The 16,600-nt window shown below is 45.8% G+C and overlaps 1 protein-coding gene across 1 annotated transcript in view; it reads left to right on the top strand.

Annotated features, from left to right (window-relative positions):
* The window catches only part of LOC140076143 (3-hydroxyisobutyryl-CoA hydrolase, mitochondrial-like), a 222,309-nt gene that overhangs the window by 164,572 nt on the left and 41,137 nt on the right, over positions 1-16,600 (top strand). The window contains exon 6 of the mRNA XM_072122650.1: positions 11,907-12,026. Within this exon, the coding sequence (XP_071978751.1) occupies positions 11,907-12,026 (120 nt within the window). The remainder of the gene's footprint in view (positions 1-11,906; positions 12,027-16,600) is intronic.

The following is a 16,600-nucleotide window of genomic DNA, read 5'->3' as shown; positions in this document are numbered from 1 at the left end:
AATGTACTCTTGCTCATCAGTCCGTCCCACGTGGAGAAAAAGTATGGGGAGAATAGTGAGTGAACGAGGTCCGGTGGCCTAGAGTTAACCGGGATCCAGGGAAGGTAGTGTAGCGTAGGAGATACTAAATCGCGTTCCAGCCGGGCCCACTGTTTAGTCTCTGTATTGTATAGCCGTGGGTCAGGGAGTCCCACTCCCCCCCTAGCTTTCGTTCGGGACAGCACGGAGAAGCTAATGCGACTAGAACCGCCTCCCCAGATAAACCTCCGAAAAGCACTACGGAGTTTCGAGAAAAAAAAACTGGGGGGTCGGATCGGCAATGTCTGAAAAAGGTACAGAAAGCGGGGCATTATGTCCATCTTTAAGACATTAACCCGGCCGAACCAGGAAAGGTGGCGGCCACGGTACTGGCTGAGGTCGCTAAGAGTTCTCTCTAAGAGAGGTTTGTAGTTCAGGGCATACAGAGAGGAAAGGTCTGCTGAGATATCAATACCCAGGTAGCATATGTGGGAGCTCTTCCATTTAAAGGGGAATTGAGAGGCCAAATGGAGCGCTTCAGCCCCAGGGAGGGAAACATTTAAGATCTCAGATTTCGAGAGATTTACCTTAAAATTACTAAGGGAGACGAATTTTGTGAATTCTTCCAAAATATTGGGGAGAGTAATTCTAGGTTGCGAGACATATAAAAGGAGATCGTCCGCGTAAAGGGCCATCTTATACTGGTGTGTTCCAATTTGAAGACCGTGTACACTAGGGTTCCGGCGGAGGGCAACAGCCAAGTGTTCCATAACTATAACATACAGGAGAGGTGATAGGGGGCAGCCCTGTCTGGTGCCATTCTTAATATGGAAGGGACCAGACAGGATACCGTTAGTTCGGACCTGGGCCGTGGGGGCCGAGTATAAAGCCTGTACCAGGCCCAGGAAGCGAGGGCCAATGCCCAGCTGTTTCAGTGAGGCCCAGAGGAAACCCCAGTGTACACGGTCGAAAGCTTTCTCTGCGTCCACCGAGAGCAAGCACATCTGCTGTCTAGTCGACTTAGCCCTGGAAATAAGAAGCAGAGTCTTATTAGTGTTATCGCGTGCTTCCCTCCCTTGGATAAAGCCCACCTGATCATTGTGGATAACGGCTGGAAGTAAAGGCCCCAGGCGGTTGGCCATTAATTTAGAAAGTATTTTTATATCCATGTTAATAATGGAAATTGGGCGGTAGCTGGCGCAGATGGAGTGATCTTTACCGGGTTTGGGGATCACGGAAATAGAAGCCTGTAACGATTGCGGTGGTGACACATACGTGTCAAGAATGGGACTAAGTCAGTCTTCAATATCTTATAGAAACGGGGAGTAAAACCGTCGGGGCCTGGGGACTTGCCCGCTGGCGTGGTTTTGATGACCTCCATTACCTCTGATTCAGAGAAGTCAGTCTCCAGGTCCTCACAACCCTCTTTAGTTAGTCTCGGAAGAGCATTATCCTTAATGTACGCTTGTATTCTCTCCAGCTCTATGGCCCCAGCCGAGTCAGATAATGGGCCCTGCAAGTTATATAAACTTTCGTAGTAGCTCTGAAAAATTTTATTAATCTCGGTGGGGTCGTGAGTCAGTCTGTCTGAGCGGTCCTTAACCTGTGGAATATATGTACCAGTCGTACGGGGGTGGAGGTACCTAGCCAGGGCTCTCCCACACTTGTTAGAATACTCATAGAAGAAACGCTTGTTCCTATCCATAGACCTCAAGTAGTTCTGGTTCAGTAATTCCTTCAGTTCCTCACGGGTATTCAAGAGTTCATTCAATACCGCCTGGGACCCACCACTTTTGTGCTCCTGTTCTAGGGTACTAATCCTGGACAAAAGTGCCAGGGTTTTGGCCGATCTCTCCTGCTTCAGACGGGCCCCGTGCTTAATAAATACAAGTTGAAGCATACCCTTGAGGGCCTCCCACTGTATTGGAAGTGGAGGTTGTTGTCCCGAGTGAGTAGTAAGGAACTCGGCAATTTGCTTACGAATGTCCGCAAGACAAACAGAGTCCTTGAGCAAATTATCATTAAGACGCCACCGCCATGGCGAGGCATATGGGCCTGGGATATCTAGAGCGAGAGAGATCGGGGCATGGTCCGACCACAAGGAAGGAGCCACTGACGCTGCGGGCCTCCGCGTAAGGGCATGATGGCTCAAAAAGAACATGTCCAGTCGGCTGTGAGACCGATGAGCCGGGGAATAGTAAGTATAGTCTCTGGACTGCGGATGGAGGATTCTCCAAACGTCTATTAGTTGTGATTCCCACAAGGCTTTACTTAGCTTCCGCATTTGGGCTGGAGCCAGAGAGGGTCGTGCCATGGAGCAGTCAACAGTCGGGTCCATCGGGAAATTAAAGTCCCCCCCCATAACCACTATGCCCTCCGAGAAGTCCCGTAGCCTAGTCAGAAATCTGCGGCAGACTCGTATCTGATCTCTATTAGGGAGGTACACTGAAGCCAGCGTCAGCAGGTGACCCCATAGCTTTATTTTTACAAAAACATATCTACCCTCGGGGTCAGTCTGGGAGTCAATAACTTCATGCTGTAGGCGCCTGTGGATAGCAATAGATGCCCCCCGGGATTTAGCCCCAGAGTGAGTGCTATGGAACCAAGTCGTATAGTATCTATCCCTGAGATTGGGTATGTTGTCGGTGCGGAAGTGGGTTTCCTGTAGGAATAGAAGGTCGGCCCTCAGTTTATGCATACGGAACAATATCTGGCTGCGTTTCTGAGGAATATTCAACCCCCTAGCATTGAGGGAGTAACAAGTGATCGGAGCCATAATCGTGTCTAGTGCAAGGAAATGAGCTCAGTCCTAAACTGATAGGTGAGCACTGGGGGGGGGTAACAATGGGGTAGGGGGACAACAGTAGGAAAAATTCAAGGAAGGACAAACGATGGGGAAGGGGATTCAAAAGCAACAAATAAAACAATAATAAGGCAGCTTCAAAGGCCGCTAAGGTTCTAGGGTCAAATTCTGACGAAAACGACAGAAATGAGCCTATTGGGGTCAGGTTATACCACGAGTAGACCTGCTAGTCGTGGGGCCCACTGGGAAACGAGCTGTCTATGCAGGGCGCCCCCGGGGGCCAGGGACCGCCAAGAAAAAAGAACAACAATGTACAATTATCCATGCCTTACTTTAAACAAAACACTGGCGGAGCGAACATGTATATAAGCAATCAATGTAACGGTGCAACGTTGTAATTATATAACAAGGCAGCCAACAATGGGCCAATATAAAGGATACGTTTGAGGACCGGAGGCACTGTTCCTGAATAGGGGGGTAGAGACCCAAGATGTCTTGGAGGGTGAGTGCAAGTCTAATTAAAGGCAAAGAGTCCTCATCTCGGCTGGGGGGGACCCTGGACGTCATCTCCTACTCTGTCAGGAGAGCGTCTCCTGCCCCTCCGGCGAGGGAATCTCTGAGGCCCTGGTGGTTGGAAGGGTAGATTGGGTGGGAGAAAAGAGGGCCAGTCCGATATAAGAACATCCGGCAAATTAAGAGCAGCAAGGAATGCAGGGAGGTCTCCAGGATGACAAAGTGCTGTTGTTAGGCCGTCGCGCCTGACCTGGAGGCGAAACGGGAAGCCCCATGAGTATGGTATATTCCTGTCCTGTAGGATGTTCAGGAGGGGCTTAAGGGCCCTGCGCTTCTGAAGTGTTAGGTGAGACAGGTCAGGCAGCAGCTGAATTTCTGCATCCCGGTAGCGTACTCTGCCGGCCTCCCGTGCTCTATTCATAATTTGCTCCTTGAGCTGGTATCTATGGACTCTGCAGATGATGTCCCTAGGTCGAGACAGATCATTTGGACGAGGGCCCAAAGCTCGGTGGGCTCTGTCGAGCTCTAATGGAGAGTCCACAGGTACCCCAAGAATGTTGTTGAATATGGCTCTGAGGGTACTGTCAATCTGCTGGTTATCAATAGCTTCTGGTAGTCCCCGCACTCTGATATTATTCCTACGGCCCCTATTCTCGGCGTCATCCATCTGCTCAGAGAGGGCCAGGATTTGTTGTGAGTGAAGAGAGATCTGTGTATCATGAGCTGTGAGTCTTTCAGTAACGGTGCGATAGGAGGACTCGTTGGTGGATACTCTTTGTTCAATCTGTTGGACTTCATCACGCAGGCCGGCCATCTCCACTCTGTACGATTGTTCAAGGCGAGCCACATAACTCTCCATATCCTCTCTGGTTGGGATGGCTCTGATATGGTTGCGGAGGGCCCGTATGTCTGCCAGCACACCTGCTTCAAGCGGGTTGCGTTGATAATTTGAAAAAGGCTGCGGGGAGATTGAAGCTGCCCTTGTGGGCGATTCACCAAGAGATTGATCAGGATCACTATCCTGGGTGCTGTTGTAGTATAAACGCGGGCTCCTTGATAAGGAGGACTCTGGAGGGCCAGGAGACTGTGCCATCGGTGCACTTTGAAGCCAGGTTCCGGGAGAGTCCGGAGAGGCTCCCGGGGAACCCCTGATGGTGCTAGCAGGTAGGTGTGGGGGCGATGAGCCTCTCTCGCCGCTCAGCGGAGGGGCCTTCAGGACCTTCACACTTGGGTATAACCCTGCATGGAGGGGGGATGTAGCTGCTGCTGACCCATAAGCAGTGGCCCCCTCAGTGCCTGGGGGGTAGAACTCGGGGGTCAAGGGACATAGGTCTGTGGCCTTCCCTGGGTGGATTCCTGTGGCCTCCTGCACTTGTGAGACCCTTATCGGATCGAAGTCCAGAACCTCAGGGGGGATTTGCCTCTCACCTGTCGCCGCTGGAGCTGCAGAAGGGCTGTGCTGTGGAGAGGTGTCACCCCGGACTGGAGTGAGGCATGTGCCGTTCAGTCCTGAGTTCCCGCTCAGGGCCCTCAGCACCGGAGCGTCGGCGGCCACCTCTATGTCTTCTGGAGCCGGAGCAGGGTCGGGAGAGGACGGAGCAGCACCAGCACAGTGTGCGCGGTGCTTCGGAGACCCAGCGGAAGTGCAAGCCCAGCGCCTGAGTGTGAGAGGAGGCCGCGACATCCGCCATTATGGCGCGCTCACCTTGCCGCTCCGGGCACCCGGCATCGAGTCCCTCTGCTGGCTGCGGACCATTTCCCGATGAGCAGGGAAGGGCTGTGAGGATGGACCCTTGAGGTAAGTTGTCCGGGGGGGCCAGATCAATCAGGTCCCTCGCGTCCGCTGGCGGAGGCCGCGTGTCCTGGGAGGCCTGAGGGACCATGTACCGGTGTATTCCCTTCGGTACGGGCCTCGATGGGGTTGGGGCGGCAGGCCCTGTTCCCCTCTTTCTGGGACCCATGTGGGGAGGAATCAGGCAGGATGGGTATGGATTCTGTGGCGGAATCCTGGCTAAACCCGGGAGCTAAGTAAGGTTGCTTCCTTACTCCTCCATAGCCAGGCCACGCCCCGTATTATAGTATTTATATCCTTGTACATAGGGGGCAGTATTATAGTAGTTATGTTCTTGTACATAGGGGCAGTATAATAGTAGTTATATCCTTGTACATAGGGGGCAATTTTTATTAGTAAAAAACAAACAAAATACATTTTACATTCTTATCAGAATATACAAGAAATCATACATCAAAATTTCATTTATAATAACTTAAATGTCCATCATTGGTTTAAGGGGAAAGAAAATAAGAAATAACCAGAATTACATGATGCATCACTATTGACATAAATTCCTCTAAAACTTTCTATTCCCATCTCTTTTCCCAATCTCTATGGATCGGATCCCCCTGAGCTCAGACATGATGGGTGTGACTGCGGTCATGTGCTGGAAGGACTCGCTGTGTATGGAGACTCGGGTCCTGTTGTGCCAGTGATAATACTTTATGATGGTTATAATGAGGTACATGGAGGCCATGGCGAATTGTGGCAGATCAAAGCCAGGAGCAGCATCCAATGTCCAGAAAGCTTGACTCTTCTCAAGGTTGACCAGAGACCCGGAGGCCTCTGAGTAACTTCTGATGGCTGCAGACAACATCTCCACCTCATGAGGTTCAGATATCACCACAGTGACACCATCCGCTTAGGCGAGTATCTCCAAAGGCAAGCAATGGGGGACCGGCACCTCCTGAAAATCACACCACTGCAGTGATTGCAGAAACAAGTCTATGGCAAACACATACAGCAGTGGACTCAGGGGGCAGCCCTGTCTCACCCCTGCCTCTACTTCAAAAGTGTTCCCCTGCCAACCATTAATCAGAGGAAAGCTCTTCGCCTCTCTATACAAAGTTCTTAGCCAATCTATAAATTGTCCTGGAATACCGTACTTTGACAAAGTGGCCCATAGATAATCGTGGTCAACCCTGTCAAAGGCTTTAGCCTGGTCCAGACCTACAACATATCTCCCACACTAGAGATGACTGCTCCAGAGATGTTCCGCCCTTTTACTGTGCCGTACTGAGAGCCTGCCAACAGTGCCGTAGACAAACAGACTAATCTAGAGAAAATAATTTTTGCCAGAATCTTCAACATTCAAGAGGGCGATCGGCCTCCAGTTCTTGATGTCACTAGGCTCCTTACCTTTAGACAGCAGAATAAGGGAGGACACTCTCATGGATGGAGGCATCAGGTGATTTTCTTGACAATTGGTAAACACATCTACAAGGATTGGAGGTCTCTAAATTTCTTATAAAATTCAGCTGTTATCCCATCAGGACCTGGTGCCTTCCTCAGACCTAACTTATCAATGGCCTGTTTAACCTCCTCCTCTGTTATTCCTGCTGTCAAAGGAGAAAAGTCCAAATCTCTAGTGTCAGGAGTTTCCTCCAAGAATTGAGCCATTTTCTCTTTATCCAAAACCTTTTTCTGAAATAACTCAGCATAGTACGATCTCACCACCCCCAGGATACCCTCCCGAGATTCCTGTAAAACTCCCTGGGAGTCAGTGAGACCTGTGATCGTTTTCTTGGCCACGCGTTTCCGGCAATTTTCATATGGATCCAGGACGCTAAATTTCCTGTAATCTCTCTCGATAACCAGAGGCGTGGATTGGCTGTACTGATACTGCTTTACTTCAGACTTCAGTCATCAATTTTATGTTTGTCCCCCCCCTCCTGCCGAATACAGTGACTCCAATTCTTTCCGCAGCTTGAGATACTGGCTGTACTTGCTCCTCCTTGCTGATCTCCTCCTTGACGTTCTCCCACCAGTCAGATATGTTGTCATAGAAGTCTTGTCTCTGGAACTGGTCCTGAAAAAGGGGGTGGGCACAATTCTGGACATAGACATCATCCAGGATGCTGGAATTAAGTCTCTATAACCCCTGACCAATATCACAGCGGTTATAGACTCTCATGGAAAACAATAAGGCCAGATAGTCAGAATATGGGACAACTCTCTCGCTCATCCCACTTACATTCTCTGAGGGACTGACAAATGCCATATCGATCCTGCTTTGTCTGTCGGCACAGGAGTATGTGTATTTAGGTGTCCTACCATCCAGGGTGAATACATCACATAAATTGGCCTGTGATATGATGTTACATAGGAGTTTGGAGTCTCTGACTACTGCTCTGCCTGAGGACTTGTCACCTGATGTCATGGTAACATTAAAGCCGCCCGCCATTATCACAGGGATTGAGGTGAAAAGATATTGGTGCACCTCATTGAACAGCTGGATTCTCTGTGTCACTGTCTGTGGGCCATAGATGTTGATCAGCCGGAGCCGCCTACCATGGATGGTCACTTCCAGCACCAGGCACCTCCCCATAGCAACCTTCGTCAGCCTGTAGAGTCACGTCTGTGGTGGGAAATAATATGGTGACCCCAGTGTACGGCTCCACAGCCAGTGACCAGTAAGAAGGACCAGACCGCCACTCACGCTCAACCTCACGGAGATGCCCTAAGTTGGTCAGATGGGTCTCCTGCAGGAAGATGACCAGATATCTCAGGTGGTCATATACAGCGTGTCTAGTCCTTCTTACTTTAATACTGTTGATGTTGCTAGAAGCAACTTTTAGAGAGAATCCAGCCATCACAACGAGAAAAAGCAGAGCAGTGATCCCCATCATCATGAGTCAGAGTCAAAGTCCTCCTTTCTTCCACCTGTCTCCATATCTGACTCTACAGTGGTATCTTCAGAAGGGGGCTTCTTTTTAGTTGGAGGGTCCCCTATGTCCACCTCACACTCATTATCAATATGTTTAAGCTCTCGCTCATAATCACCATCTCACTCTAAAAGAGCATCAAACCGGTTGGAAAGGACCATGACCCCGTTATCACCACTGGACTTTCTCCTGGTCTTAGGCCCCGCACTGTACTCCTCAGGCTTATGGGAGGATTTGTCTTTTTTCTTCCTTTCATTCTTTTTCACCTCCTGATATTCAGTAGATGTTACAGAGGTGGCTGCCTGAGGCTGCTCCTGGGTTACAATCTCCACACTCCCCTGAGCACTGTCTGACTGGTGAGGTGCCGGTACTGTATCACCTGAGCCCTGTTGTACCTCCCACCTAGTCAGAATTTGCCCTGACACCAAGGCCTCCTCCTCCAAGGCATCTGCCTCCTGTACCATCTCATCATCTGAGAAGTCAATTGGCGGTGTTGGGCCATGCTTCTGGGCAATCCTTGTGTGGATGGCCCATCTCACCGCATAGATTACTTGACCTTTTCACAGGTGGCACTGAGATGACCGACCTCCCCACACAGGTTGCATTTTATCACAGTACATATTTTGGCCACGTGACCAATCCTCCCACAACTGAAGCACTTCCGTGGTTGCCCTGGGTAGAAACAGACGCCTTTCTCTCTCCCTATAAAGAAGGAGATGGGGAGGTGTAGGGTGACGTTGTTATACTGGCTCAGCTTTACTAGCATCCACCACCCCCCAGTCCAGATACCGTCACTGTCTCTGTTCTTAGTGAAGTCTGACAGCAGATCACAATGGCGCCTGAGCCACACTAGAACATCCTGAGGGGGAACTGACTCATTCCAGAAGATTATATTAACCACCACAGTACCTGGCCTGGATATGGGGACAAACGTAAACTTATTCCAGCCGTCAGAGTCACTGAGCCGGGGGAATTTATCACAGAACCTGTCCAGACTAGACTTGAGCTTAAAGCTGACATCCTAGCCCTGTCTGTCTGGAAGGTTGATGACCGCCAGGATATCATCAGGCGTGAACCCCATCTGGCGGCACAGGAGATCCCGCACCACAAACCTCCTATCTGGGAGATCATCCTTTGCGCCTCGGGTCTTAAAGCGCACCATGTTCCTCCTCTTTAACGCCTGCCAGGAGTAGTGTGCGCCGGAGGTGAAGGAGGGAGCACCCGGGCTCACTCCGGGTATTGGGGGGAGGGTCCGATCTAGAGAGACCTGACTCATCTGGGGGACTCGATGTTAGAGGAGGGAAGTCACACACATCATCCTGTACAACCCCCTGCCCCCCATCCACCTGTATATTATCCTCCGGTGGCTGCACCTTCCAGACACATCTGTCCCCTCCATCCCCCGACCCCTCAGACACATCAATATGTCCAGCAACGTCCCCAGTCTCTGCCACAACAGCAAAGTTCTCCTGGGACACAGCATCGCCATGACGCATGGATGGAAGTCCACTGTCCTGCTGCTGCACAGTCTCTGCTGGGACCTGTGGTACTACAGCATTTTTATCCAGGACCTCTGCGTAGATCTGCCATGCTGGACACAACATCCTTCTACTGCAGGTTTTCTTGCAAGGTTTGTCTTTCCAATGATGTTCTCCTCTGTCTTGGTGCAGGAGTGTGGGGCTGTGCACCTGCTGCTGATCTCACACCTGTGTTCCTCCACGCTGGCTGGACATGGAACTTGCTTCTTTCACTGCTGTATTCACTTCCTTGTCTTTCTTCTTCTTCATTAAATCAACATTCTGTCCACAAACTTCACTGTTAGTCACATTGGGATTTGCATCCCTAGTAGAAAGTTTTAGGGAGTTTGCCTGGGGAATCTCCCCACCCAGGGTGGCCCCCGCCCTGGACTAGCTCCAGGCATGCAGAGACTCAGGAGCTCAGCTCACACACATCCTCACAGCAAGGGGGCAGTATTATAGTAGTTATATTGTTGTACATAGTGACAGTATTATAGTAGTTATATTCTTGTACATAGGGGGCAGTATTATAGTGGTTATATACTTGTACATAGGGGGCAGTATTACATCGGGGGCAGTATTATAGTAGTGATATCCTTGTACATCGGGGGCAGTATTATAGTAGTGATAGTCTTGTACATCGGGGGCAGTATTATAGTAGTGATAGTCTTGTACATAGAGGGCAGTATTATAGTAGTTATGTTCTTTTACATAGGGGATAGTATTATAGTAGTTATATTCTTGTACGTAGGGGACAGTATTATAGTAGTTATATTCCTGTACATAGGGGGGCAGTATTATAGTGGTTATATTCTTGTACATAGGGGGCAGTATTATAGTAGTTATATCCTTGTACATAGGGGGCAGTATTATAGTAGTTATATCCTTGTACATCGGGGGCAGTATTATAGTAGTGATAGTCTTGTACATAGAGGGCAGTATTATAGTAGTTATGTTTTTTTACATAGGGGATAGTATTATAGTAGTTATATTCTTGTACATAGGGGACAGTATTATAGTAGTTATATTCTTGTACATAGGAGGCAGTATTATAGTAGTTATATTCCTGTACATAGGGAGCAGTATTATAGTAGTTATATTCTTGTACATAGGGAGCAGTATTATAGTAGTTATATTCTTGTACATAAGGGGCAGTATTATAGTAGTTATATTCCTGTACATAGGAGGGCAGTATTATAGTGGTTATATTCTTGTACATAGGGGGCAGTATTATAGTAGTTATATCCTTGTACATCGGGGGCAGTATTATAGTAGTGATAGTCTTGTACATAGGGGGCAGTATTATAGTAGTGATAGATTTGTACATAGGGGGCAGTATTATAGTAGTTATATTCTTGTACATAGGGGGCAGTATTATAGTAGTTATATCCTTGTACATAGGGGGCAGTTTTATAGTAGTTATATTCTTGTACATAAGGGGCAGTATTATAGTAGTTATATTCCTGTACATAGGGGGGCAGTATTATAGTGGTTATATTCTTGTACATAGGGGGCAGTATTATAGTAGTTATATCCTTGTACATCGGGGGCAGTATTATAGTAGTGATAGTCTTGTACATAGGGGGCAGTATTATAGTAGTGATAGATTTGTACATAGGGGGCAGTATTATAGTAGTTATATTCTTGTACATAGGGGGCAGTATTATAGTAGTTATATCCTTGTACATAGGGGGCAGTTTTATAGTAGTGATAGTCTTGTACATAGGGGGCAGTATTATAGTCGTTATTGTCTTGTACATGGTTTGGGGTCACTGCAACATTCCTTAACTGTATTGCGGGGTCACAACATTAGAAAGGTTGAGAACCACTGTCCTAGAAGGTCTGTGTGGTGCTGACAGAAAGTAAACTCTGCAACATCGCCTAGAAACACATGTGACTACAGAATTGTGTTTCTAGGTTACTTGGTTTAGGCAAAGCTGAAGGTAGAAGACACTTTGCAAAAGTACATGCACACTCTGCCTCTGTCTCTGAACCTGGGAAATGGTGATGGATTGACATTGCAAATATTTATAAAATATTTTTGAAAAGCAATTTTACTGCTTATTAAAAAAAGAAGCATTTGAGTACAGATAAATCCTAATTATTATTAATACGCAAAAGAGCTTTTCATTGAACCATGGATGTGAGATTCTGTATACCTTCTTTTGCTAAATTTAGCCGCCCTGTTTCACACCAGCCGTTGTTTCATTCTAGCTAGTGTTTTTAACTTGAAAAAGGTAAACAACTGTTTCAAATTTGCAAGTTGTTTTTTTTAAAATGTTTTAGTAACCTTTTATAAATACCTGTGACTTTACATAGTATTTTGATTTTAACAGATACTTTCAAAAATGTCCCCAACATCTTTGAAAATAACATTTAGACAGCTGAAAAATGGATCTTCCTTAACACTGCAAGAGGTTCTTACTATGGAATACAGACTGAGCCAAGCAAGCATGGTAAGAAGAATTTTAATGGATATAGAACAAAGTGATAAATTTGCTGTCATCAGAAAGGTAATTTTTCCATGATGACATGTTCCAATAATCTCTTGCATATTGATTTTAAATATGCTTTTGTGGTGCATCTAAATAATTTCAGTGCTTTTTAATTGTCTCTTTAAAGGGGTATTCCAGGAATATGCATAATTCACAAATGGGTCCTTAAAATCTAATATTAGTTGTCTAAGCTAATATTAGTTGTTATTTAAAATTTTATTTCCCTACTGTGGACATACACTGTAATGAATAATTAAATTCTACTGGCCCTTTAATCAGTTTGTTGATTTTCTCCATGCAGAGAAATCACAGGACAGAAGATGGCAGCTGGTTACATGTCCACATCACATGCTCTGCACCTGCTTGGGCAGGTCATGTGATCACCACTATGTTTGGCTGTAGTCAGTTGGTTGCAGTGCATCCAGTATGTTCAATGGAGAGACGTCATCTCAGTGAGGCGCAGTGAAGGCAGTTACACACATCATTACGATGGTAACAGTTTGATCATACAATACAGCACGATACAATACAATAAAGTACAATAAGACTTCATTGATTCCTGTCGGGAAATTGTTTTGTACACACTGTTGAGCCAGGAAATGGGAGGACAACTTAAACACATGATACACATTTGAACACAATTAAACATTGAAAAGAATCACAAGTAAAAAGTAACAAATAATAGGATGGCAATAGGAGCTCATCACTAGGAGATCATCACTAGGAGCAAAGCATAAGAGGGAGGAGGAGTTACTGAGAACTAAAGGATCATGGGACTTGTAGTTTCCAGTTACAGACATGCTTTAGAGAGGCCATAACATTTTATGAATAGGAACCATAAAGACAAAGTGACTGGTACCACCTGAACACAAGCAAGCAGCAATGTCCAGGTCCGACATCAACAGCTACACAAGAAAACCGGCAAACAAACAAGTACTGCTGCACGGTGCACGCCCAAGCTCCACAACAGAAGGCTATCCAACATCCATAGAAAGAAAAAGTGGCACTCACCGATCACATGCAGGAAAGCTTTATTGTGGAAGGAATCAGGACAGAGGTGATGCACGCCACGGAAGGCGATGAGTCGTTTCACTTTGAGAGCGCTTTCTCAAGCCTCGGACATTGCGAGATCTCGGGGCGCAGGTAATATACTCGTCCCGAGCGCGCGTAGTCCTGGCAACGAGACACAAACATAAATAAGCCGAGAAGGTTGCGGCTCAGATGTGCAGCACTTAAACGCTCACCCATGATACTGTGTGCTTTTATGTTTGTGTCTCGTTGCCAGGACTACGCGCGCTCGGGGCGGGTATATTACCTGCGTCCCGAGATCTCGCAATGTCCGAGGCTTGAGAAAGCGCTCTCAGAGAGAAACGTGCATCACCCTTGTCCTGATTCCTTCCACAATAAAGCTTTCCTGCATGTGATCGGTGAGTGCCGCTTTTTCTTTCTATGGATGTTGGATAAAATTTTGTGAATCTTTAAAATCAAACTATTTAAGCTTCATTTTGTGACTAATGTTATATTTATATAGTTTTATTATATTTATGTATAACATCATAGTTTTTTGTATCAGACGGTCATATTTCCGGGATAACCCTTTAACATTACCTGGCCAGACTCCCAGCAGTCTGTGGTGAGTCTCAAAGAGCACTCAATGCCTTCCCCTACTTTAATTTCTCACCTGCTCCCCTGCTTTTTTTTATCAGCTCACTGTCACAAGCGATTCTCATATCATTTGAACTGCCCTCCTTTCCCCCGGGACTTAACACATGCTGGTGGCAGGGAGCCAGGTAAAGTTAAAGTAACAATCAAATAGCAGTGGAATTATTCAGATGCATGACAAAGGCAGTTTACCAGAGGCTATTGGAACCTTCACCATGTAAATATTACCTTCCTGATGGGAGATTCCATTTAACCCCTTTAAGGACACAGCCTTTTTGTAGCTTAAGGCTCAGCCCCATTTTTTGGATTCTGACTTGCGTCGCTCTATATGGTTATAACTTTTGAACACTGTTACTTAAGTGATTCTGAGATTGTTTTTTCCCCACATGTTGTACCTCGTTTTAGTGGTAAATTTTGTCTAAGTTTTGCTTTTATTTACAAAAAAAATAAAAAAAGATGACTTTTTAAAAAAAATTTGCCATTTTCAAAATCATTGCGTTTTCAGGAAGATAGATCTACCACCCAAATAAGTTGCTGAATAACATTTCCCATAGTAATTGAATCAAAATGGAGGTGAGATTTAGAATGGTCAAATTGTGTCGGTTATACGTTCATTTAGCCCTAAAATGTACACATTTCCAAAAGATAAAAAAGAAAACCCACCATACAATTTGTTCTACAATTTCTCCCGAGTACAGAGACCCCCCACATGTGGCCGTTACTCCCTTTATGGGCGCACAGGGAGGCACAGAAGGGAAAGAGCATCCTGCTGCTGGGGCCGTTATTGGGGCCATGTGACAACATTTTTTTTGCGGGATGAGATGGGCAATGATGAATAGATTGTTATGGGGGAGGTCGAGGGTTTAGATTAAGCAGGAATTTTTATGTCAAAATAAGTAAAGAGGATGAGTTTTGCCTCCATCTTTTTCAAATTAACTCTTAGCCTCACAAGTACAGGAAGTCCCCGGGTTACGTACAAGATAGGGTCCGGAGGATTGTTCTTAAGTTGAATTTGTATGTAAGTCGAAACTGTATACTTTGTAATTGTAGATCCAGACAAAAAAAAAATTGGCCCTCGTGAAAATTGGAGTTTAATGATTTTTTGTTGTAATGGAACAAGAATTAACAATAAATCTTCATTACAGACACCTTACAGCTGATTATTGCAGCCTGGGACTATAGTAAAGCATTCAGAAAGCTTCACCAAAGGTCAGAGGGGTCTGTCTGTAACTATGGGTTGTCTGTAAGTCGGGTGTCCTTAAGTAGGGGACCGCCTGTACAGTATATAGGAGAATGTAGGAAGTCAAGCATCTTTGATTCTATTCTGGGAAAGATTGGAGGGGACCATGAAAACATCTTCTGGGCTTTAGAAGCAGGACCATTAGGAAGGAAGCATGTTCGGCATTTGCCAACATTAATAATGCTACAGAAAACCTGGAACACTTATAAAAGAATTTTGGGAGTGTCAGTTACAGCAGAGTTTTCTCCGATATGGGAAAATATACAATTGGTGTAATTAAAAAAATTTGAAAATAATATATTTTGGAAAAGAAAGGTGATTATATATATGAGTATTTCCCCTATTTACAGAAAAGACACGCAGCAAAGGAATTTAAAAAAATGAGTATTTAAAAATGCTATGCACCATGAAATATCAAAGATTTTTTAGAATTAAGTATGGGAAGAAAAAATTGTCAAAAATGTATGTTATCATAGTTTATATGGTTGAAAAAAGACACATGCCCATCAAGTTCAACCAAGGAAGGGATTTAGGGGAAACTATTCTATATAACATAACCACCAATGTTATTTAGGTTTAAAAAGTCATCTAGACCCTTCTTGAAGCTCTCAGCTGTCCCTGCTGTGACCAGCGCCTGAGGCTATTCCACAGATTGACAGTTCTCCTAGTAAAAATGCCCTGTCGCCTTTGGTGATTAAACCTTGATTTCTCCAGACGGAGACAGTGCCCCCTCGTCTTTTGATTTGATTTAATCTGAAACAACTTACCACCATATTTTTTGTATGGACCATATACTTGGATTTGGACCATATACATGGATTTGGACCATATATATAGACCATATACTTATATAAATTAATTATGTCCCCTCTGAGTTGTCTGTTTTCCAGACTAAATATATCTAGTTGTTTTAATCTTTCCTCATAACTGAGACCCTCCATACCCCTTATCATTTTTGTGGCTCTACATTGAACTCTCTCTAGCTCCAGGGCATCCTTTTTATGGACTGGTGCCCAGAACTGGACAGCATATACCAGGTGAGGCCGAACCAATGCATTGTACAGTTGCATCCTTATCCTGAGAGTCCATACCACTTTTGATACATGACAAGATCCTACTGGCTTTAGAGGAAGCTGATTGACATTGCATGCTGTTATTCAATGTATGATCTACTAGTACCCCCTGGTCCTTCTCAACAAGGGACTCTCCCAGATTTACTCCCCCAAGGACTAAATGGATTATTGCCTTTGGATTATTAGCCCCAGGTGCATAACCTTACATTTATCCACACTGAACCTCATTTGCCAACACTCAGTTTGTCCAAGTCCAAGTTAGCATCCTCCATAGACTGTATTACACTACTGTTCACAGCTTGGTGTCATCTGCAAAAATACACAACAAAACAAAATGGAAAAGAGAGAGGGCTTCACCTAAGGTAATACCTCACGACAAGTGAATAATCAGGGTCCCACAGTGGGGCTGCTCACCTTGCTGTGTCTTGGGTAGAAGCAAAACATAACAACTTGGAACTGGAAAATGTTTTCCGATGATCCTCAGTAGTTGTCACTGGAATGTCGCCAAGACCATGTGCTAGACTCAGCTGCCGATAGTCCCAAAAAAAGGGCAGAACACT

This window comes from Engystomops pustulosus, chromosome 8 (genome assembly GCF_040894005.1).
Source record: "Engystomops pustulosus chromosome 8, aEngPut4.maternal, whole genome shotgun sequence".
In the NCBI taxonomy this organism is placed as follows: Eukaryota; Metazoa; Chordata; class Amphibia; order Anura; family Leptodactylidae; genus Engystomops; species Engystomops pustulosus.
This window is presented reverse-complemented; position numbering and strand designations above follow the sequence as displayed.